Below are 25,226 nucleotides of genomic sequence, written 5' to 3'. Positions count from 1 at the left end.
TAAGAGACTATTAAATACAGAGAATAAACTGAGGGTGGATGGGGGGTGGGGGAAAGGGGAAAGTGGGCAACGGGCATTGAGGAGGGCACTTGTTGGAATGAGCACTGGGTGTTGTATGGAAGCCAATTTGACAATAAATTATATTAAAAAAAAAAAAGAGGACTTCAGAGAGACGGGAATGAGCCAGTGGTTAAAAACCAGCACCTTCCCCTTCTCCCTGGACATGGCGGCTTTGGTAATTTCCAACCACACTGAAACCTGGGCAGGAGCGAAAGGAGTGGCTATAATAAAATGGATAGAAGGAGCGGTGAGGGGTTGGGGGGGCCTCCTTACTGGGTCCAATGTCATCACTGGGACAGAGAAGAAAGTGAAGGAGAGCTTTTTAGAGAAAAAAGCTAGTCAAAATGTTAGAGACTTTAGAATTTTATGTCAGTTTTAAAATAACTTATATAGGGGCACCTGGATGGCTCAGTCAGTTAAGCATCTGACTTCGGCTCAGGTAGTGATCTCACGGTTCATGGGTTTGAGCCCTGCATCGGGGTCTATGCTGACAGCTCAGAGCCTGGAGCCTGCTTCAGATTCTGCATCTCCCCCCTCTCTCTTTGTCCCTCCCCCACTCGCACTCTCTCTCAAAAATAAACATTAAATAAAATAAAATAACTTTTTAAATAACTCTATAAAAACATTATTCTCCAAATTAGATTAAAATTGGTTATGAATATTAATTAACACATATTTTCCCAACTGTAATCTGGATATGTATGTGGTGTGTGTGTGTGTGTGTGTGTGTGTGTGTGTGTGTGTAACTCCTTCTTTAATTTTTAACTTAATCCTGTTGCATAGTCATACCAATCAGAGTTGACCAAATGGTCAGTTTTACACCTAGCAATCACTCCAGGGTACTAATATGCTTCAGCTTGTTTGGCCAATCCTGGTGGAAGAGGGGAGGAGGGAGCGAGGAGGAGGAGCTGTAGGTCCGAACACAAAAGACGATCCAGACAGACTGTCTGAGAGGGGACCCTCAGCTAAGAGAAATGAGTTAACGTGAGTGGCTGAGAATCTAGAGCCAGAGGCGGCAAGTTGGGGACTTTCTAGAGCTACAAGAATGGTCTGTGATGTAAAAGAGAATGGAGAGATTTCACTCCTTAAAGGAGAGCCTCTTAACTTTCTGTCCCACCTGCCTTCACCCTGCCTGGAGGGCTGTGGTCAAACTTGTGTCCATCAGTAGCCAGGACTTAACACCACAGTTTGCTGACCAGTGGGAGAGAGAAGAGTCATATCTGATCCAAAATCTGAATTGTCCATTCCGCCCTGATACGTGTTTCTACTATACCTGAGACGCTCGTCTACACGTCCCACTAAAAATGACCACTGAAAACCAGCTGAGTCCTTAAACTGCCACACAACACCTAACTGAGTAGTACTTAATACAAGACTGCATAGTTTCCATATACTTCAACTGCACAGAGATTGTGTGCCTCTGTTTTAAGACTTCCTCGTGTTGTTAAAGAAATGCTGCATTTGGATAAACTGAGGACTATGTACAGCTGGGACACTGGACAACAAGCCATCAGGAGCAAGGCAGGAGTTGGTAGGAGTGCATGCTTCAGAGCCAAATGCTGTCTGTAGCTAGATCAGTGTCTGTCGACCTGACAAGTTATACTAATGTCAACTAAAGACTGAAATGTTTACATTTCTGACACTGTCGACAAAAGGCCTCTGTTCCTTATGCATTGCACTCTTTTGGAAGATTACATGAGCTAAAGTATCTCTTATTCCCTTCACACTTTCTAATAGTTAAGTCCTGGTGTAGCTACAAGACCTGTTTTCCTTTAACCAAAATCAACACTTCAATGTGTGCCAATGCATCAGCCCTTGACTTTCCCAAGCAACCTTGCTCCCTTATGTTTACACTGCAACAACATTATGGCTGTGTACACGTTTCTTCTTGCTTTGGATTCAGCTACAATAAAAAGTGAAACGGAGCCAAAGCATATCAGAAGGCACAGTGGGATAATTCCCAGAGATTCTAAATTGAGAAGGTAAAACAATTTTATTAGACGATGGCTGTTGATAAAGATGTGCTTGAAATAATTATTGAAAGTGGACTGAGAAAATATTCTCTCCAAGCAGTATTTTTGTTACTATTCAAAGTTTAACATGAAAGAGCTAAGAATGATTATACTAGTGCCAAATACTGTATACTGTCATCTAAAACAACAGGAATAACAATACCAAGTGCACTGATCTGAGGGTAGAGGATGAAATGAACTAACACCAGTAAAGAACAGTCTATCACTTGTGCCTACCTAAAGCATCCCTCCCCTACCTGGTGAGTCTGTCAGTCAAAGAGTTCTGCCCATCTAGGGTCAAGACGTGGGCAGGTGACCCGGGTTCAGCCAATCAGAGTCACTCCCTAGGGTTTAGCACGGAGCTAATTTCCTGGCTCTAGGTGGCTGGAAGAGATGGCCCTTTCGTCACTAGTTCCTGGCAAGTGGATCCCCAAGAGCTGCTCTAGTACTTCTCCAGGCATCTGGTTTTTCAATGTTTCCTTTAACTGTCAGCTAGCTCTGCCTATGTTTAAAGCAAATAATGATTGGGGCTGCTTATACTGAAAGAACGCTAGCTGGTATAAATACTCAGCACTGTGCCCAGCAAATGGTAAGGTTTCAGTAAGTGGTCACTACCGCCATCCATTCATTTAACACTTTTCTTTCTTTCTTTCTTTCTTTCTTTCTTTCTTTCTTTTTTTTTTTTTTTTTCTGAATAGTCAATATACCAATGCCAAGCCACTGGGGACACAGAGAGAGAAAACCAATTCTCTGTACTCAAAGCACTGAACACTCTAGTTAAGGGTAAAGAAAAATGAAGATACTGACTGGATGCCATCTGTAACACAGAAATCTTCTTGTTGGTAGCAAGAAGTTACCAAAGGCCAAAAGTAAGAGAACGTGAGTAGGAGAGTCTTGATGGACAGGAAGGGAGGGTAGGCCAGCAATGGTAGGTTGCTATTGACAGAGACTCTCTCCTTTTCTGACTCTATAGTCAGATTCTCCTGAACCCTCTTTTCTATTAGGCCTTGACCTTGGCCCCCATCCTGTCTTTGGCTTGCCCAGCCCAGTCTTAAAGAATCCTCCTAAGTCAGTCTGGTGAGAACCACCCCCTCCCACCCTCGATATTCAATCACTCTTGATATTTGACCAAATTTCTCCTCTTCCATCTTTGCTTGCAAGTCCTTGGCCTACCTTCCTTAAGAATTCTCTTAAACTGGTTTAGCAAGAATCCCCTTAGGGGCGCGTGCCTGGGTGGCTCAGTCCATTAAGCGTCTGACTCTTGATTTCAGCTCAGGTCATGATCTCACTGTTAGGAGATCGAGCCCCGTGTCAGCCTCCGCACTGGGCATGGAGCCTGCTTAAGATTCTCTCTCCTCCTCTGCCTCTCCCATCTCTTTCTCTCTCTCTCTCAAAAGAAAAGAAATGAAAAGAGAAAAAAGAAGAAAAGAATCCCTCTATGCTTGATGTCTTCCTATTAATAAATTTCCATCTCCTGACCCCTTCATTCTGTCCTCGCAGTATTCAGAGTTTGGCCCCATCTCCCTTCACCACTGCAATACTCCTATTGCAATAGTCTTGGGGCAAGTCCTCCTTAGTGTTCTGTCAGAATACTTTTCTTTTCCGCAGTATCACTCAGTCTTGGGCCAGTCGCAATCTTGCCTTCAGCCTCAATCATCAGGGCCATTTTTCTTCCCTTCCTCCCATCCTTCTCTCTCTCTCTCTCTTTCATCCTTTCTTTAGGCAGGCTATTCCAGGCTCAGGCTGAACTCTTGTCAGTGATCGTAATTACTGGTAAGATGGGGCTAATTCCTGTCTGGCTCTGGCATCTAGCTTCCTGGGTGGCAGGTTCCAAGCTCTCTCTCCATGGCTGTCAGACCGAACGTCTCAGCTACTGTCTTCCGCTGTAGAATGGGATAATCACAACTACCCCCGAGCAGCTGGGAGGATTAAAAGGCTAATATACATAAAACCACTTTGGGAATTGCAAAATGTTATATAAATATATTCTTAAAACAAAAGAAAAAGAAAGAGGGCTTGATGAAGTGTTGAAATTGTTGAAGAGCTCTGACTAAATCTTTAAAAGAGGAAATTATACGCCTGGACAGAACAGCAGTAGCCTGATTATCCAGGGTCAACTGCTGCAGCTGTGAACAATTTACCCATGTGATTATCTGCTTTCTATCCCTCTCCATGTAAGGAAAAGAGCTGGAGAGCAGCTAAGGCAGTTGAGGGAGATACTTTATTCGAGTAGAGAAACGTGTTCGAGGCATTTTGCGAAGGTTATACAAACATCTCCAGGCACCTGGTCATTGTTTGGGGCATGGGAATCATGTATTTTATGAACCAGCAATTTTTATGGTTACGACATGTGTCAGGCCGTGTGAGCTGATGCAATACAAGTTGAGGAATTTTCTTCCTCACCTAGTGGAGCTTATAACCGATGTTCAGTCGTCATTGCTGATGAAGAGCCAGATTGCCTGGATTTGAATGCTGAGTCTACCATTTACTAGCTCTTGTCTTTAGCAAGTTTCTTAACTTATCTTTAAAAGGAGAATAATTATGATACATAACTCGAGAGAAGTGAGTAAATGAGTAGAGTGGTTACAACAGTGGCTGGCACGTGGTAGGGGCTCTATAAATGCTAACTGTTATTTACAATGGACCAGATCGCCTACCATAGCAGGTATTTGGGGGCCATAAGAAGTAGACGCCCTGTGGAAAGCTTTGGCCAACCGCTATTATGTAACCTCCACGGCAGCTCTGTGCGGGGAGGAGGGTTACCATAGCAGCCCTGATACAGAAGGGCCGCCTGGGGGCCTGGCCTGTGACTAGCATCTGGGAACTTGCCTTTTGGAAGGTTCCCTAGGTAACTTCACGATAAGGCAACTTCACCCACCTGGGGACCTGAATTCTGCTCTGCCAGCCTGCCTACATTGTTTTCACAAACACTATGATTTATGGAGAATATGTGTTTTCCTACTGGGAGTCTGCAATGCTGAGAGTTGTGGCTGGCCAAGCAGGCAGAGTGTACCTCCGTGAGCAACCCCCAACAAAAACCTCGTACTCTGTGTCTCAAATGGGCTCCCCTGGGCAGAGACATCGCACATGTGTTAGTATATGCCCCTGCTGGAGGAAGGAGCCAGGTCTGTGTGGCCCTGGGAGGGAGGACAGGAAAGCTGTGTCTGGATTTCTCCCGATAACATCTGATGTGTCTTTTTCCCTGGATGATCCTTCTCTGTGTCCTTTCATTCTGATAAGTTTTAGCCATGAATCCAACTATATGTTGAGTCCTTTTGGAACATGTGGGTGGTCATATGATCTCCCCCCCACCCAAAATGAAAACATAGCTTTCAATGGTATAGAATTCTAATTTCATAAATCTAAAAACCTAAAGAATGGAAGAATTGAGATGTCAACATGGCTACTCAGTAGATGGAAGAACTGGGATCTAATTCCTGTCTGTCTCCCTCCCAAGACAGTGTTCATCCCACTGTAGGTGGCCACACCCAGTTACTACCTCCTGGGCCAAGGAAAACATCTGAATAAGGCACAACACCTAGTAGCTACTCGTTAGCTATGCAGCCTTGGGAAAATACCTTAAAGGCTTTTGAACTTATGCTTTTTTCCCCTGGAAAACTATAATATTAATAACAGCAATGTCACAGAATTGCTGCTAGATTTTAATAAGATTATATATATATATGTGTGTGTGTGTGTGTGTGTGTGTGTGTGTGTGTGTGTGTGTCCTATGTGTGAAACACATACATAGTAAGTATACAACATATTAAAATCTATAAAGTATTTAGCCCAGTGCCTGATATACGGTAAACCTTAATAAATGGAAAAGCTGGATAAATATGTAGCTATGTGGTCAACTTACATACATTTGTATAAATATGGAAATATATGCCTGCATGTGTGTATATATACACAGAAACATATACACATACATATGCTTGTAAGCTAATGACGCATCTAACAAGTTCCTTCTGGATTTACACAGCATCATTCACCCTTCATAAATGGTTAGAATTTCGTAAGTGGGCCTGATTTTTATGCCTACTGGTTTCAGTCTAGGGAACCACCTTTATCTAGAAACCTTCTGCTCAAAGCCTAACGTCTGACCTTCTTTAACGTTTAACCTGTGAAGTTAATTATTAGCTAGAGAATTCAGAGCTTTGCTTAAGACACCAACTGGCATTTGTCATTAGCTCTAACATACACATACGTGGTAGCCATATTTTCATAACTCAAAGTTAGAACCTGTAATCTAGCAATGAATTGCTGTATTAGGAAAACTAGAACTTCCTTGGAAACTCTGATGTCTACAGACAGAGAATATGCAATCCTCCTGAAACCACGGAAAGCAAACTTTGGGGGTTAAGATTTGCCAACAGTGATGCCTTATTTTATCCTTCACATTGCAACTTCACGGTGTTTGTGTTTATAGCATCACAAAATTACACCGTAGTTGAAGTGTAATGCTCACTCTTTGGAAATCATTTGGAAACAATGTGTGGCATCCTCTGTCCTCTCTCTGAAGATGTTATAGTATCAGCCAGTGAACTGTAGTGTAAGAGGCTATTTGTGTACGGAACTTGGTATCCCCAAGTTTTCTGTCTGTAGCAAAGACGACAGAACTAACTCTAACCCAAATGCACTGTTTTTCACTGTGGAAAGCCCCACACTCCAACTAAAACTCTGAGTTCACACTTACTGGCAAATACCCATTTGGACCTTACTATCTGAGTGGCCTCAGACAAACTATTTAATCTATTGGTGGTTTGGTTTCCTTTTCTGTAAAATGGAGAAAATAAGAACACCTGCCCTATGGTCAACAATACTATATTGTGCACTTAGAAGTTTGTTAAGAAGATTGATCTCATGTTAGGTGTTCTTTCCACAATAAAATACACTTGGCAACAATAACAAAAAGAATATCTGGGGCGCCTGGGTGGCTCAGTCGGTTAGGCATCCGACTTCAGCTCAAGTCATGATCTCATGGTTGGTGGGTTCCAGCCCTGCGTGGGACTCTGTGCCGACAGCTCAAAGCCTGGAGCCTGGTTCGGATTCTGTGTCTCCCGCTCTCTCTGTCCCTCCCCAGCTCACGCTCTGCCTCTCTGTCTCTCAAAAATAAATTAAAATGGGGCGCCTGGGTGGCTCAGTCGGTTAAGCGTCCGACTTCAGCTCAGGTCACGATCTCACGGTCCGTGAGTTCGAGCCCACGTCGGGCTCTGGGCTGATGGCTCAGAGCCTGGAGCCTGCTTCCGATTCTGTGTCTCCCTCTCTCTCTGCCCCTCCCCTGTTCATGCTCTGTCTCTGTCTCAAAAATAAAATAAATGTTAAAAAAAATTTTTTTTTAAATAAAAAATAAATTAAAATGTTAAAAAAGATTTTTTTAAATAACAAAAAGAATATCTGCCTGTTTAAATAAGTTAATATTTGTGACATCATTAGGATAGTGCCCAGCACAGAGTATAAAATAGACAAATAAAAAGTACACCTTCTATTGTTTGCTAATTGCTTTTAGATCCATCTTTTAGTTCAAACAAGACTAAGCTGTCTAAAGCCAGAGGCCACACTGGCACTCTTCCCTCTATTCAGCTTCTTACTGTCAGTGAGCTTAGCACATCAGCAGACATATGAGGCCACCAACAAACAGCTATGAGTTCAATCGTGGCAGCATTGCAAGGAGAAACCATCCTGGAAAACAGTGGCTTGAGGGCCTCTCTAAGGAATGCTTCTAGGTCAGTGGCTTTCAAAATACTTGACGCCAGTGTGCAGTGACAATTTTTATGTGGCAAATCAATACACACATGAATATGTCCATATGTTTACACAACTATCTAGCTGAAATCAAAGTTTTACAAAGCAATGCATAACCTCACTAGATAAAACACGCTCTGATATTTTCTGTTCTAGTTAAATCCAGTCCACTGCATCTCAAACATTAATGTGCATTCAAACCACCTGGGGATCATGTGAAAATGTAGATTCAGCAGCACTTGGTAGAATCAGAGATTCCGTGTTTCTACCATGCTCCCAGGTGACACTGTGGGTCCCCAGACCATACTTTAAGTAGAAGTAATGCTGGCAATGGCTAAGTTTATCTCACATCCCACGAAAGGGTTGCAATCTGCAGTTGTAAAACCCTGCTCCAATTAAGTTTGAAAGTGCCTTTCATCTCTATAATTCCATTATTATATTCCTAACCTTGGGATAGAAATCCTAGGCCTGTGCAGAAGCAGGGCTAGGGGAGTTCACAGCAGGAATAACTCAAGTATTGCCTTTCATAGCGAGTTGGAGGCTGATGTGCCTGTCTGGTTCCTAGCCCTGTCCTCACTGTTTAAAGCTTATACTTTATGCTAATACATTAAATGAGTGCTTATTAAGAACAGGACACTGAACTGAGTGCTTTACATCTACCCCATTTACTCCTACAATCGCCTGTGTAGATATCCCCATCTTACAGATGAGAGAAGGCAAGTAGCTATAACTAGTGCAGCTGGGATTCCAGAGCCTATGTTTTTGTGAGAGACAGCCTCCAGGATGGCTCTAGTGATCCTGGCCTCCTGAGATTCACACCCTTAGACAGTCTTCTCTCACACCGAATAGGGCTAACCTGGTAACCAGCAGAGCACTGAAGAAATGACAGTGTGTGACTTCCAAGGCTCACTTGGAAGGCACTGTGGTTTCTGTCTTGCACTCTCTTAGATCACTCCTTCTGCAAGAAGCCGGGCTGCCATGTCATGAGAATTTTCAAGCAGCCTCATGAAGAAGTCCATACACATTGGACTGGAACTTTCTGCCAACTTCCCGCACCAACTTGCTAGGCACACATGTGAGCCACCGTGGAAGCCAACCTGTAGCCTGTCAAACCTTCGGACGACCGTAACCCTTGACCAACATCTTGACCAGAACCTCACAAGAGACTCCCAACCCAGAACCACCCAGCTAAGCCTCTTCCGACCTCCTGACCCAAAGGAACTCTTCGAGGTAACAAACAGTTACTATTGTTTTATACCTTTAATTTCTGGAGTAATTTCTTATGCAGCAATAGATAACTAATATAGTTCTTAACCAACAGGTTATATGGCATCATTATGATTCAGCCCTAAACAGAAAGTGAAACTTTTACGAGGCCTTTTGGATCACCTCTTCATTGTCACAGCTTGTACTGTGGTTCAGCAAATATTCATTCTCCCCTCGCAACCAACTTTGTGAGAAGCATCAACTTCCCATCTGGACTGGACCAGATGGCTTGCTGTAGCCGACTGGATGTGGGAGTTGGGGATGTCAAATCACATCCGAACAGAAGTTTTTGGAGACACTGTAAGAATCTGCCTCCTCTCTTTAGCTTCTGCCCTCCTCTATGAAAACAATATATCCCAAAGAGTAGATGTTCCTTCAGCCGGGGTCCCAGAATGAGAATGCAGGGCCAGCCTAGCTGAACTTGAGCCCAGTTTGGAGACAAGCCGAGCCGACCCCAACCCCATGCAGAGGCACAGCTGACTTACAGACCCACAAGTGAGAAATAAATGCTTGTTGTTGTAAAAGTCACAAGGTCTCCGGGTTGTCTGTTACCTCGGCAAGAGCTGACCCATGTGCTCACCATGCTGTATGATGCCGTGCTCCATGAGCCGGTGACACAGCTGCTCGGCCTCCTTCCTTGTGGTGGCCTCGCCTTCCTGCACCAGCCAGTCCAGGAATTCAGACGCCATGAAGGTGCGCTCATACTTGACCCCTTCCTCTTCCCTGGGTTGCAGGAGTGTGTTTTCAGGGCTCATCAGCCTGGGAGGAAGGAAGGGAAGAAAAATAAACCTACACGGAAGGAAAGTAGTTCATTTGAAATCCTGTATCACAGGCTTCTGTGACGTTATCACAGCAAAGTTATTAGACAGACAGATGTGGCTGTCGTGTGCTGTTACAGATGTAACTTCTAAGAGAAGGTTCTGCTTCAGGACTGAATAAGGTGCATTTTCTCTTGGTAATTAAGAAAAAAAAAAGTGGGGGGGATGCCGAGTGGCTCAGTTGGTTGAGTCTCTGACTTTTGATTTTAGCTTAGGTCATGATCCCAGGGTGGCGGGATCGGGCCCCGTGTTGGTCTCCTTGCTGGGTGTGGGGCCTGTTTGGGATTCTCCCTCTCTCTCTCTCTCTCTCTGCCCCTCCCTTACTCATGCACACACTCTCTTTCTCTCTTAAAAAAAAATAGACTCATGGTGTGCCTGGCTGGCTGCATTAGTAGAGCATGTTGACTCTTGACCTCAGGCTTATAAGTTCAAGCCCCACGTTGGGTGTAGAGATTACTTAAAAAATATATTAAAAAAAAAAGAAAACTGGGAAAAAACTGGATATGTAATCTAAAGCCCACATTAGCACATGGCATGCAGTTTAGCCACCTTGAAAAGGAGTTATAATTTACTGACCAAGCCCCATCCCACCTTTCTAAAAAGGCTAGTATTTCTTTCCTAAAGCAAGTATTCGGTTTCCCAAATCATTGAGCCAATAAGATGACCGCTGGAGACCGAACATTTGTGTTCCCTCAAAATTCACATATTGACACGAGAATGCCCAGTGTGATGGCACTGGGAGCTGGAACCTTTGGGAAGGCATTATTTCATGAGGGTGGCGACCCCATGATGGGACTACTGCCCTTGCAAGAAGAGACAGAGTTTGCTTCCCCCTTCTTTCTTGGTGAGGCAACAGGAGACCGTCTGCACACCAAGGAGCGGACTCTCACCAGACAGCAGAACTGCTGGTGCCTTGGTCTTGGGCTTCCCTGCCTCCCAGCTGTGAGACATAAGAGTCTATTAAGTCACCCAGTCTACGGTTTTTGTTACAGTAGACCGAACTGACGTCAGCCATTCCTTCACAACACCCCCTCCCCACAGAAACTGTTTCTCACACCTCCTTCTCCAGCATCTCCCAACTCCCCTTGCTTCTGTCCTCACTACACTCCGAAATAGCTCCCACGGGGCCACAGCATTCTCCCTTGCATCCACACATGGTGGGCACCTTGTAGGTCCCCATTTTGGTTGATGTTAATAGCATGGCATTAGATGCCACTGACCATTTCCCTCGTCCAGAAGGGCATCACGCTCTCCTGATTTCCCTCCTGTCCCGTCCCTCTGTTCTCAGCTCTTTCTCAGCTCTTACCTCTTTCTCAGCTACCTTTGCGTTGGCTCCTCATCTCCCTGGACTTTGAAGGCTGGAATCTCTTGAGATTCAGTTCCTCCAAATACCTCTTTTCTCATTCCATAGTCACTCAGGGAAAGGCTTTAACTGCCATCCACACCCCCCAGGATTCCCAAATTTATGTCTCTAGATCAGGCCGACATTCCCAACTCCAGACCTTTGTATCCACACAGACCTTTCAAAGATACCTCAAAACCAACAAGCCCAGAACTGAACTCCTGTTCTTCTCCCAAACCTGGTCCTGTGCCAGTGGTGCTTCCGTCATCCCACCAGGAAAAAAGGTGGCATCCACCCACCCAGTCAGTATAAATTGTCAATTTTATGTCCCAAATCGTGCTCGTGTATGTCTAGCTCTTCCCTTCTCTGACGCTGCCATTTCCTTAGCCCAAACACCAACACTTTAACCTAATTAAGTCATTTTTTAATTAGACTCTACTATGTACTCACTCTTGTTCTCAACCCAGCCTCAAGCATCTAAGTCCAAACACAGCAATTAAAATTATCTTTTTAAAACTCAAACCTGATAATGTCCTACTGCTGTTGAAGACACACTTCAAAGGTTTCTCGTTGCTTTTAAATTAAAGACTGAAATCGTTTATATGGTCTCTAATGCATGCCCGATCCTTCCCGTGTACGCCCTTCAGACCATTTTCACCTCTGACGTCTGTCTGCTTCAGAGAGAGTCTTATTATAGCTCCTCAAACATATCATACTCCATCTACCACAGGACCTTTGAATATGTTATTCTTGCAGTTGGAATGCTCTCCGCTACTTTTCCCTGTCACTCTTCTACTCCTTAAGCTTGTTTGACTCCTTATCCTTTGTGTCTTGGCTATTCTCAGGTCTCCGTTAGGTCATCTCATCATTCCCTGTAAAGTCTATGTGATTACCAGATTCAAGACTACCTCCCCTATTCAACTATAAGGTCCAATAGGGTAGGGTCCATGTTTGCCCATAACACTTTGTTCAATGAAAAATGGAACTCCATAAAATGCCAAAATCATTGGGTCATTTTCCTCTTTAAAACTATTTCTGATAAATTTCCTGTCTTCTACATCTTTCTTTCAAAAATCCTCATTTCTTTTCAAACTAACAATAATATGCAACACAAATTGTACCATTTCATTCTAGAGCAGGAAGAAACCTTAGAGACCACTGTAATCCAACCCCTTCTTCATCCACTCGAGAAAAATGTAATTCTCTAATACAATATTATGTGTCAATTATATCTGAATTTACAAAACATAATTTGCATCCAAATGAGAAAAAATTGTATGGCAGCATTCAGTGTTGTGGGTAGGAAATTTGATTAAGGTCATGCAAAGAAGCACATGATACATGTTTATAAATCATTTCCTTTGGGGGTAACTGAACCTCCGTACCTGAATGTCCATTCATAGGATGTGCATTTTCCATGCTTTTCAGACTTGGAGCCCCAATCTGCTGTGGAAAGGACACCAGGCTAGCAATTTGAAGACTTCAGTTTATTCAGAATCACTTAGCTGTAAGATGTAAAACAAGCCACTTTGCTTGGTTTCAGCCTCCTTTTCCTCGAGAGTATAATGCTATCTTCACCCATGATTGTGAGAATCATATATGAGTGTGAATAAAACAGTTTTATAGTACAAAAAGGCAAGGTATATCCCAAGGGTTACACTACTTAACCAATCACTGTGCCTACATGCCTACCCCACGCAGGATGAACTTGTGCCCCACAGCTATGAAATGACAAGGGAAACTCCTTGGTGCCCCCTCCAGTCTTTGCAGCAGATTCTTCAGAGTCCTATCATATGAAAGTCATGGCAGGGCACAGGATTGGGGGGCCCCGCACAGCTCTGCCACAAACTAATGACGTAGTTTCTCACTGCTTCTGTGTCCCCAAATTAAATGAGGAAGATAATGCCTGTTCTACATCCTTCCTTGAATTGCTATCATCATCAAAAATCTTTGGAAAGAGAAGTTCCATGTATATAAGTGTATGCTTTTATATTAAGAGTATTTATAAAAGCTATTAGCATCTAACAGAACTCATAAAAAAAACCTTCTTGCTCAGCATGTAACAAAATCTTGAAAAAATCTTTTTATTTAGACCTTTTCCCAAGTCAATCCTCTTCTGTGTTTCAATCCATCCTTAGAAAAAGCTCCTGGGCTGCCTTCCCAGGGTTAGTAACAGCTGAGTTGGGATAAGCAATACGAATTATGTCTAATATTTTAATGACCAAGCCCTTCGAAGAAGATGAAAAGGACAGATGAGAATCTAGAAAAGCTCCCTGAAGGGCTCACGTGCATGTCCAAATTAGGAATGCCACCATTTCTTCATTTATTTTGGCTCTCAAATAAGATATTGTGGCATGAAAATAGAGGAAAGCTAGTCTCCTCAGTTTTCCAGTTTTAGACATCATTTCCTCTAAGAAGTCTTCTCTGATCCCACAGATCTGGACCATGTGCCACTGTGAAAGACTCCCATAATTCCCTGCAAGGGCTTTCGAGCCCTAGGGGAATCATCCACTCACCTAAGTTTTTTGAGATGAGTGTCCTTGTCTATGTGGTTCATGGTTGTTTCCTAATATAAAAGATCCTCAAAAAGTGTACGCTGAGTGAATAAATAAAACTCATTTCTATGCATTCCCTTACTGTACATCTTTACCCTAGAGTATTAAAAATGACCCCTTTAGCTATCGCCAAAGAGACAGGAGACAACAGGTGGTAGTGAGGATGTGATGAAAAGGGAACCCTTTTATATTGTTGGTGGGAATGTAAATGGGTCCAACTGGTATGGAAAACAATATGGAGGTTCCTCAAAAAATTAAAAATAGATCAACGTTATAATTCATCAATTCCACTTCTGGGTATATATTCAAAGGAAATGAAAACAGGATTTTGAACAAATATCTTCCCTCTCATGTTTACCACAGCATTATTTACAATAGCTAAGTTATGAAAACAACCCAAATGACCAACAAGACATGAACAGATAAAAAAGATGGGGTACATATATACAATGAATAGTATTTAGCTATGAGAAAGGTATATATCCTCCCATTTGCAACAACAATGTACTCAAGGATGGACCTTTAGTACATTATGCTAAGTGAGGTAAGTCAGACAGAGGAAGACAAGTATTGAATAATATAACTTGTATGTGGAATCTAAAAGGTGAAATCTATAAAAAAGAGAGCATAAAAGGGTGGTTCACCAGGGGATTGGGTGGGGGGAGATGGATAAGACTGATGCTATTTAAGGGTACAAACTTGTAACAAGTAGTAAATAAGTCATAGAGAGCTAATGCACTGTATAATGAATATAGACAATAATATTATACTAGAATTATGTAGTATGACAAATATCACTATGTCTATAATCATATTATGATATATAAATGTACTAAAGTAACACACTACACACTTTAAGTTAGCACAATATTACCTGTCATATTTATTTATTTTTTTAAAAGACATAATCTAGGGGCACCTGGGTGGCTCAGTCAGGTAAGCGTCAGACTTCGGCTCAGGTCATGATCTCAGTTCATGGGTTCAAGCCCCATGTCAAATTCTCTGCTGTCAGTGCAGAGCCTGCTTCCAATCCTCTGTCTCCCTATCTCTCTGCCCCTCCCCTGCTCTCTCTCTCTCAAAAATAAATAAATAAACTTAAAAAAAAGACATAATCTAGATTAAATATAATTCTTGCCAAGCCATTATCTGATACAGAAGGTTTGATTTAACATGGATTCCTAAATTCTGTGGAATATGACCATATAGTCCCTGACTCTAGTCAAACTATGAAAAGAAATACAGACCAACAACAACAACAAAAACTAACCTATAAAACCTGTGTGGAGATGAGGTGAATCTAGAGTTCCTGCCCTACCAATACTCTCCATTTATGACACATCTGCAGATGCCTGGCTTTTCTCTCTCTTTATACCACTCTGTCCCCTTTTAGCTCCACAATTTTCCTTTCAGGGTGTGGAGAGGACAAGTGGATAGGGTTTACTTGTGTCACTTCTTGTAACCAGAAACATGACCTGCCAGGCCTCTAGAGCTCCTGCTAAGTAGCCAGTGGCCTCTGGACAAGTGACTGGTGAGCCGCTGTCGCCAATATGAGCTTTAGAAAAGAGACTGTTGGCTGGTCTGCCCGCACTGGTTCAGCTTGCCATTTAAAACATACCCCACCAGCCTTAGTTCTTCCTCATTTCTCTTTAAAATCAACTAATGTCCCTATACAGGTTCCTCTCTTTAAGATAAAGCCTTTCATGGGATTTTTTTTTACTGTTTACTTTGAGAGAGAGAGAGAATGAGCAGGGGAAGGGCAGAGCTAGAGGACGAGAGAATCCCAAGCAGGTTCCACACTATCAGCACAGAGCCCAGTGCAGGGCTGCAACTCATGAACTGTGAGATCATGACCTGAGCTGAAATCAAGAGTAAGCAGCTTAACTGGATGAGACAGCCAAGCGCCCTGATTTTACTACTAATACGTTGTCCTAGTGTTAAGGCAAGAGTTTGGCTTACCACTTATTCCAATGATGTTTTGCTAGATAGCAAGCTATCCCCCAATTATATTTCATTTAATATGTTTTCAAGGTTCATGCATGCTGTAGCATGTATTAGTATTTCCATCCCTTCCACAATTACTATTGCCAAATAATATTCCATTGTATGGATAGACTATATTCTTCTTCTTCTTCTTCTTCTTCTTCTTTTTTTTTTTTTGGATAGACTATATTCTGTTTATCCATTCATCAGTTGATGGAATCTGGATTGTTTCCATTTTGGGTTCTTATGAATAATGCTGCTGTGAACATCCACACACAAGTTTTTGTGCAGAGACATGTTTTCATTTCTCTTGGATACATATCTAGCAGTAGAGTCGCTGAGTCAGGTGGTAGCTCCGTTTCACTTTCTGGAAAACTCCCCGACTGTTGTCCTAGTGGCTGCACCGCTTTCATTCCCACCAGTAACGTGCGAGGGGTCCAATTTCTCTACCTCCTGGCTAACATTTGTTATCATCCATTCTTTTTCATTAGGACCACCCTAGTGGGTGTGGTGTCTCGCTGTGGTTTTGATTTGCATTTCCCTGATGATTAATGGTATTAAGAACATTTGCATGTGCTTATTGTCCATTTGTACATATTCTCAGGGAAAATGTCTTTTCAAACCCTTTGTTCATTTTGAAAATTAGCTTGTCTTTTTATTATTGAATGTTAAGTGTCTTTTTTTATATTCTGGATGCAAGTCCATTATCAGACAGGTGATTTGCAAATGTTTTCTCCCATTCTGTGGGTTGTCTTTGCATTTTCTCGATGGTATTGTTTGTAACCAAAAGATTTTAATTTTGAAGGAGTCCAAATTATCCCTTTTTCTCTTTTTGTCACTTGTGTGTTGGGTGTCACGACTAGGAAACCACTGCCCAGCCCAAGCCCGTGAATGTTTATCTGTTTCTATGTCTTCTAAGAGTTTTACAGTGTGAGTCCTTACATCTAGTTCCATAATCCATTCTGAGTTCATTCTTCTATAAGGCATGGGGCTGGGGTCCAACTTCATTCTTTTGCATGTGGCTCTCCAGTCATTCCAACACTATTTGTTGAAAGATCATTTGTTCCCTGTTGAATTACATTGGCACTCATCAAAAATCAATCAACCCTGCCGGGCCTTCTTCATGCCTAGGTTCTGAAGTCACAGAATGTCAACTGCCCTGAATTATATTTTTAAAGTCATCAGATTCAGGCCAGACTCAAGGGGAGGGGATACATGCAGCACCTCTTCATGGGAAGAGCAACATGCACGTATATGTGGAACCATCTTGGAGAGTAGGTACTGCACTGGTTTATTTTTATTTACTAGCTGAAAGGCAATTTCTACATTTGTAGCTCATTCACAGTTTTGTCTTATCTCTTCCTCGTTTATTTATTAGTTTTTACTTTACTTAAAGTGTAGGGTAGTTTAGAAAGCATGAGATTAAAGGCAAATCCAGCCTTAAATCCTAACTCTGCATACGTGTTAGCCGCATGACCCTGCTTCCCCATGTGTATACTGGGGGTAATAACAGTGACAACTTGCGGAGTTGTGCAATATGAGTGTGATAACACATAAATACTTCAGTCATTGTGCCAGCTGCCCCCTAAACACTGAATACATTTTAGCCATGATGATGATGATGATGATGATGATGGTGATGATGATGGTGGTGATGGTGATGATGATAAAAGTTTTCTAGATGAAGCCACTATTTGATAAAAGCAAACCCCTTTGTGACAAAATGAATTAAGATTCTGTGTGCATTTCTCTAGACAAGAATAACAACTCTATTTTAATAAGTAATCAGGAGTGTATATGATGCTCAGAAACTTACATTTTATAGAACATATTCATTTTTCGTCAAAATTGTCCCGTTATGGCCTGTAATCATGACATAAAGACATATACCAAATATGGTGGTAGGCACCAACAATACTTGCCTCCCGTAAGCATGCACTCAACAGATTTTGATCGTGCATGTGAGTTTGATTTCCACCTTTCCTGGATATATATCTGAGTCAGATTTCCCAGACTGACTTTAAGCCAGGGGGAAGGCAGCATTACAATGGAAGGAACTGCTACATTTAGGGGCCAGTACAGAAATAGAAATAAGCTGATAACGATCTCCTTGTGCATGGAAAAAAAAAATCAAAATAGTTGAGAAGGCCCTCTATAACATGAGAACATACGTAAATGGTACTCAAGGGGACAAGCTAGGGAGATTCACAACGACCCATATGCATTATGTGGCCAAAAAGGTGCTTTAGGATTTAGAGAGATAGAGAGATAGCTTTTTAAAAAGGCGTGTGTTAATATAATGATAAATTACTTTGAAAGGCAAAATATGTAACTCTATACACATGATAACCATTAAAAATTAAAAATTAACTCACCCAAATATTAAGACTCCTGGGGGTAGTTTGTGAATGATTTTCCTTTTCTTAATGGAATTCTCTATTACTCAAATTATTCCCCAAAGAGTATACACTATTTTTGTAACTGGGGAAAAATGTTATCAATAAAGAAATTATATTGAGGTTAAGTCTTGTTTAACCAGATGGCTTGTTTCTGACAAAATGCTTGTATTAATATCTAATATAATAAAGTAGTTCCCAATGTATTAATAATATACTTAGATGTATTCTCCCAACATTTAGTTTGAATGTATAACATTGACTTCTGTGATTAGCAAGAACGTATTAATAAGGAAGAAATGCTTCCATGAGCATTGGTATTCTTATGTGCTATGCTATTATCTATAGAACAGATGTCATACAGACAAATTGACATCGTTTTCATAATAATTAGGTTTGGAACGAGTAAACAGAAAGCTGTTCAGTTAATATTTGAGTGAAAACATCACCTATTAGAAAGGGTGAGGGAAAGAAAGGAAAAGCAGCATTTCCCATTCTTTGCCAACACATTACCTTTTACCATCCTTAACTTGTCTCCCTCCATATGACACACTGAATTAAACATACTGATTCTCATCTTTTTTCTTACTCATGCTATTCCCTGACATCTCCCCTGCTCTCTTTCTCTGGAGAAATCTATTTCTCCATTCTCTACTCTTCAAAAGGAGGCAGGGGAGGTGTTCATTGCACAGTGATACAGTGAACGGGTCATTCACTTGCATCACTTGTACTTTGTTTAGGTACAAGGAAGCCTGGCTTCAGGTAAAAAGGAGGGTTAAAGTCCAGCCCCGATTCCTCAGGAGCAGTCCTGTGCACAGATGAGGGACTACACCAACCTGAAGGACAGGACAAAAAGGTCACTGGTTGTCATTTGCACTAGGGGCTAAATGACACAGTGGGGCTCTTTTAAAGGGCTAGATTAAATACTAACCCTTCTTTGAAAGTATCCCAACTAAAGCACAATCCAGGCAGATCTCTCTCTGATTTGAACTTAAAGTCAATACCATGGTTTATATATCCATTGGATTTTTAATGCACTCAAGCTAAGCTAGAAGCTTCTGAAAGATAAGACACCATGTCTTAAATGCTTTTATTTCTTAAAAAAGAAAACAAACAAACAAACAAACAAAAACCAAACTGAACCTAGGGAAGGCATATACATTAAGCGCTCAACAAATATTTGTTATTCAACCGACTAAAAACTAAAAATATCACAAGCGACAGAAATACAGAAAGTTATTTGCCTTTGAAAGGTGAAATCCCTTCCTCTTCGCTTGCTATCCTAAAATCTGATGGAAGAAAAACGAACTTTTTCGTGATGATTTTATGCTCTGAAGAGACTGATATTCTGGAACCTGAGTTGTAATTTTCACATTGCCCATGGTTTTTAGTGTTACTGCAGTAAACATTTTCAGAGCTTAAGTCAGCTTTAGACAGAATACGAATGCAACTGCAAGACCACAGTTCTAAATGGCCACATTCAGCCATGGTTTCATAACTGCAAAATTACACAAGAAGGAGAGAAACTGAGCACTTTTACAATGAATTCTAAACAATTCCAACTTCTGTGAGCCTTTTGAAACAACTGTCAGGGGAAGCTTAGTTCTAAAACATACCATAAAGGCTCCTTTTAAGGGAATGGTTATTATTTAGTTTGGATGCTTCCATAATTATTGGAAAATAGAAGCATTTGAGGCCAAAGACAAAGAAAGAAAAAGGGGTAAAGAAAGAAGTTTAGGGGAAGCAGATGAAGTAGTGGAGAAAAATTGAGGACAATACCAACTAGGGAAAATAAATATACTGTACAAAAGTAAGAAAGTGATAAAAAAAAAAACTGAACACAATGAGAAGTGGATACTACTTTTGTGCAGGTTAATGAGCCAGGTGACAGTAGGACAACGTTGTCCTGTACATTTGTGGAAGTGGTGTGAAAGAGGAGGAAAAACAGTCTCTGCTCTCTTTTTTCAAGCAAGATCTTACATTGGACAATCATAAGACTCCACTCTTGAAACAGATTTAAAAATCACTGCTTTAATACACCTGTGGTCAACTGATTTTGTTGTTGTTTCAAGTTTTTATGTAAATTGCAGTTAACATATAGTGTAATATCAGTTTCAGGAGTTGAATATAGTGATTCATCACCTACATACAACACCCAGTGCTCATCACAAGTGCCCTCCTTGATGCCCATCACCTGTCTAGCCCATCCCCCCCATCCACCTCCCTCCATCAACCCTGTTTGTTCTCTACAGTTAAGAGTCTCTTACATTTTGCCTCTTTCTCTTTTTTTTTCCCTCCCTTTTCCCTATGTTCATCTATTTTTCTCCTTAAATTGGTGGTCAACTGATTTTTAACAAGGGTTCCAAGGCCACCCAATCAGAAAGAATCATTTTTCCAACAAATTATGCTGAGATGATTAGACAGCCACGTGCAAAAAAAGAAAAAAAAAAGAGGCTGGACCCTTACCCCATACTCTGTAGAAAAATATAACTCAAAGTATATTAAAGACCTAAGTAGAAGAGTTAAAACCATAAAATTGTTATAAGAAAACATAAGGGTAAATCTTCATGACTTGGGATTGGGCAAAGGATTCTTAGGATACCAAAGCACCAGTGACAAAAGAAAAAATAGATGAACTGGACATTAACATTTACAACTCTTGTGCTTCAAAGACACCAGCCAGCATGTGAAAAGATAACTCACAGAACGGGAGAAAATATTTGCAAAGCATATGACTGACAATGCATTTGCATCCAGAATACATAAAGAACACTTAGGGGAGGTGGGGAGGGGTGGGCTAAATGAGTAATGGGCATTAAGGAGGGCCCTTGTTGGGATGAGCATTGGGTATTGTAAGTAAGTGATGAATCACTAAATTCAACTCCTGAAATCAATACTACACTATATGTTAGCTAACTTGAATCCAAATAAAAACTTGACTTCAAGCTCAATAATAAAAAGACAAATAACCCAATTTCAAAGTGGACTAATGATCTTCATAGACAAAAAAAGATATACAAATGGTCAATAAGCATATATAAAGATGCTAGGCATTATTGGTCATCAGGAACGGCAAACAAAACCACAATGAGCTATCACTTCATACCCTCTAGTTGGCAAGAATCAAAAAGTCAGATAATGATAAGTTGTTTGCAAGGATGTGGGGAAACTGGAGGCCTCATAAGCTGTTGGTGGGAATGGAAGATGGTACGGCCACTTCAGAAAACATCTCAGTTCCTCAAACCACTAACACAAAGCTACTACGCGATCCAGCCTTCTACTTCTCTCTCTATGTCCGGGAGAAATGAAAACATATGTCCACAGAAAAACTTGTTACACAAATGTTCACAGCAGCATTATTCATTACTGCCAAAAAGCAGAAACAAACCAAATATCTGTCAACTGATAAAACTGAAAATGTCATACGTGGACACAACGGAATACTATTTGGCTACAGAAAGGAAGGACATATTGATACATCCTACAATAGGGATGAACCTTGAAAACATGACAAATGAAAGAGGCCAGTCACAGAAGACCACGTACTGTATCATTCCACTCACAGGAGATGTTCAGAACAGAAAAAGCTACAGGGACAGAAAGTAAACCAGTGGTTGCATAGGGATAGATGAAAGGCCAGGGAAATGACAGCTAAGAGTTAATGAAGTGATGAAAATGTTCTAAAATTGTGGTTACGGTTGCACATATCTGTGAATATACTAAAAGCTATTAACTTGTATACTTTAAATGGGTCATTTGTATAGTAGGCGAGTTACATCTCAATAGAGCTGTTAGAAAATCACTACTTTGGTCATTTCACTTATTCATTCATTAGTTCAATAAATATTTATTGAGCATCTTCTATGTCCCAGGAGATGCAGAAATGAAAAGACACAGCCCTTGACCTTAAATTGCTTGTCAGTGGGAAGCTTATTAAAACTAAATTAAAACCTATATGCAAGGTAGATAAATACCATAAAAGAGTTAGTAGAAGTATATAGATAATGAAAGGGAAGAAAGGCATCTAGGAGTGATCCAGTTGATTACCTCCTCCTCTGTTCCTGCCTATGAACAAAAATGGTTCCAGAGACAGTGGCAATGAGAAGCAACCCTGAGTTTGAATCTCTGAACTGTGATTTCCAAGCTGTGGTTGGGCTCTACGATCCTAAATTTCCTCTTGCAGGTCATAAAGATAATAATGCTTACGTCAATGGGGTTATAAAAATTAGAGCTAATCTATAAAAGCATCTAGCAAATAGCCTGGCACCAAGTAGCAGTGAACAAGCAATACACATAGGTACATACACACACCATGAGAGTAGACCCTTGTTGACTCTTGTCAATCCTCATCAGGTTGGGCAACAGTTCAAACTAACCAGAAGAACCAATTCCGAGTATCTGGGGACAGGAGGTGACATTCAGGTGACAGGTGAAACACATAAAAGCCAAAGAAGTTTAATTTCTTCAAAAGAAATGTTATATTCTAACGAATGCTAACACTGATAAAAATCAATTTTGTTTAGGGTGTTAAATTATAGTAGGCTACAGAGGACAATCTTTGAAAAGGGTGGTGGTGGTTTCCCTAAGTGTGTGAAGCTTGTGAAAATTTATTGAGCTGCACACTCAGGATATGTGTATTTTATGTGTATTAAACTTCAAAAGTTTAACTACAAATTGAACTTTAATACAGTTAAAAATATCTGGATTTTCTTTCTTTCTGGTCTGAAAGACTCTTTTGTCAGGGGCTCCGAAATTAATAAATGCTTTCTGTCAATTCAGTGCTGTTTTCATTTGGCGGAACAATGCCTTTGCTTACACTCCTCAGCTGTGTGTGAAGAGACTATAATTAAGTAGGGATGTTTCCATTTAGTAAATAAGCAAGAAAAACAGCACAGCAACTACACCTCTTGGACTCGTCTCTACATTTCAAGACAAAGCCACCTACAGTGGGGAGGGAGTTCCACACAAAGCCTCTAATGATGGAAGAACACCCTCCTTCCTGAAAAAGTCCCAGCCATGCCTCCCCCTGGTATCACTCTTAAAAAAATCCACTTTTACTTTGCTCCAATATGTGCCTCTTCTCTCAGAAGGTCCTGCCCCCTCTTTTACTCTGTGTGTGTTCTTTTTCCTCTTTGCTGCAGAATGTCTGGCACAGCCTCATCATGCCCTATCCCTCTTGATCCATTCACTCTAGAATCTCAGCACTTAAAAACAAACAAGCTATTTCCTCTAGAAAAGCCTCTGAGTTCTTAATCTCTTCCAGATGGAATAAACTTGACAGTTGATGTAAGTGAGAGTCATTGGGTTCAAAGCATATTGGAGATGGTATTTAATCTCTACAGGTTCATTCAGGGAATTAAAATTTTTAACTTTTAATGCTTATTGTGGGAAAGTGAAGAGTATATATACACTGTGAGAAACTTCTGTAGGAGCACTCTTCTCGAACTGGAGGTTTAATGCTTATTACTTAGCCCATCACAAATTCACTTGCCTTACCTGTAAAATAATGGTGGAAATCTCTCCCTCTTAGGGTATAGGAAGAATTAAATGAAATAATGTGTGAAAAATACTTATGATGTTGCCTAGAGCAAGGAGTACTCAGTAAATGATGGCTATGATTAAGTATTCTTATTCTTTGAATGTTTATGATAAGAACCTACGATGAGAAAATACAAATAGAGTGATCTAAGATCATCAAATATCTATTACTGGTTTTACTCAAATTTGAACACTCCACAGGTTAGGAAAAAGGGAAAGGGGCTAACCATTGACTTCTTTCCTAAATAAGAATGACCAAGGTCCATGACCTCAAAGAGCTTCTGGCCAAGTTGGAGAAATGAAACACAATCACCTTGGAGAGATGGCTGCTGTAGTTACTGGGCTAGAACCCAGGATGAAACAGGTGCAGAAAGGGAGCCAGAATAACCCATTACGATTCAACCACACTCCATACTTGCACAACAGTGGGGACTGAAAGAACCCTGTGCCAATTCCGACCATCACATCATACATGGTACACTCTCAGCGGCAACAGAAAGAGCAAGTCAATTTTCCACTGACCGAGTGTGGGCAATTCTGCCTGCCTGTCTACTCAAGGAGATACAAGATCACTCATTTCAGTTCCCAGGTGGGTCTCCAGGGCTTATCAATCCAGGTCCCAGCAGGAAACTACAAGAATGTGTACATGGGTAGTGAAAGGTAGTTTATAATAAAAGAACTACTGATCTATGGGCAGGGTTAAAGGAAATGACAATGTAAAGCTCCCAGACTGGCAACAGCAGTGATCATTAACAACTCTCGGTTTGAGGATTCTAGAGGGAGGGAAGTTTCCAAAGCCTAAAAGAGATGTGGGAAAGGACAGGGCTGCCTGACATCAGCTGGAGCCTCCAATGGTGGCGAGGGAACAGAGAAATAAAATCCTGACCTCACACTCTTCCCTCCCACTTACTTCCTGCTCATGCCTCCCACTGACTGAGGCAATGGCAATGCAGCCTAGTAATGCAGTCAGTCCCTGTAGGTCAGTCTCTGGGGAACACGGAGGGCTGGGAATGGGGAGAGAATGGATCTGGAGGACGAACAGAAATGTCTCACATACAAGCTGGACATCTCAGCATGCTGGATGCAATTCTAGTGTAGAGAGGTAATCCGGGGTAACACAAGGATACTTTGGACTATATGCATTTTGACACCCTGCATTAGACGAGGCTCTGCTGGGCTTTATCTCAGACTGCACAACAAATCCGTGAATTATGCATTTTCTTGCAATTTTAGAGATGAAAAACAGGCTCAGAAAGGTTGCATGTTTTGATGAGAGACAGGAGAAGAGCTCTGGCACATGCTTCCCCAACTCTAGAAATCTCAAATGGCTCTTTCATTTTACCAGTTGAAAAGTAACAACAGGGGCGCCTGGGTGGCGTAGTCGGTTAAGCGTCCGACTTCAGCCAGGTCACGATCTCGCGGTCCGGAGTTCGAGCCCCGCGTCAGGCTCTGGGCTGATGGCTCGGAGCCTGGAGCCTGTTTCCGATTCTGTGTCTCCCTCTCTCTCTGCC

The 25,226-nt window shown here is 41.4% G+C and overlaps 1 protein-coding gene across 3 annotated transcripts in view; it reads right to left on the bottom strand.

The window, feature by feature from the left end:
- The window catches only part of DEPTOR (DEP domain containing MTOR interacting protein), a 139,166-nt gene that overhangs the window by 58,493 nt on the left and 55,447 nt on the right, over positions 1-25,226 (bottom strand). For all 3 annotated transcript variants that reach the window (XM_047842392.1, XM_047842393.1, XM_047842394.1), the window contains exon 4: positions 9,667-9,845. In XM_047842392.1, the coding sequence (XP_047698348.1) occupies positions 9,667-9,845 (179 nt within the window). The remainder of the gene's footprint in view (positions 1-9,666; positions 9,846-25,226) is intronic.

This window comes from Prionailurus viverrinus, chromosome F2, assembly GCF_022837055.1.
Source record: "Prionailurus viverrinus isolate Anna chromosome F2, UM_Priviv_1.0, whole genome shotgun sequence".
Lineage (NCBI taxonomy): Eukaryota > Metazoa > Chordata > Mammalia > Carnivora > Felidae > Prionailurus > Prionailurus viverrinus.
The sequence above is the reverse complement of the archived record's forward strand: the minus strand, read 5'-3'. Positions and strand labels throughout refer to the sequence as shown.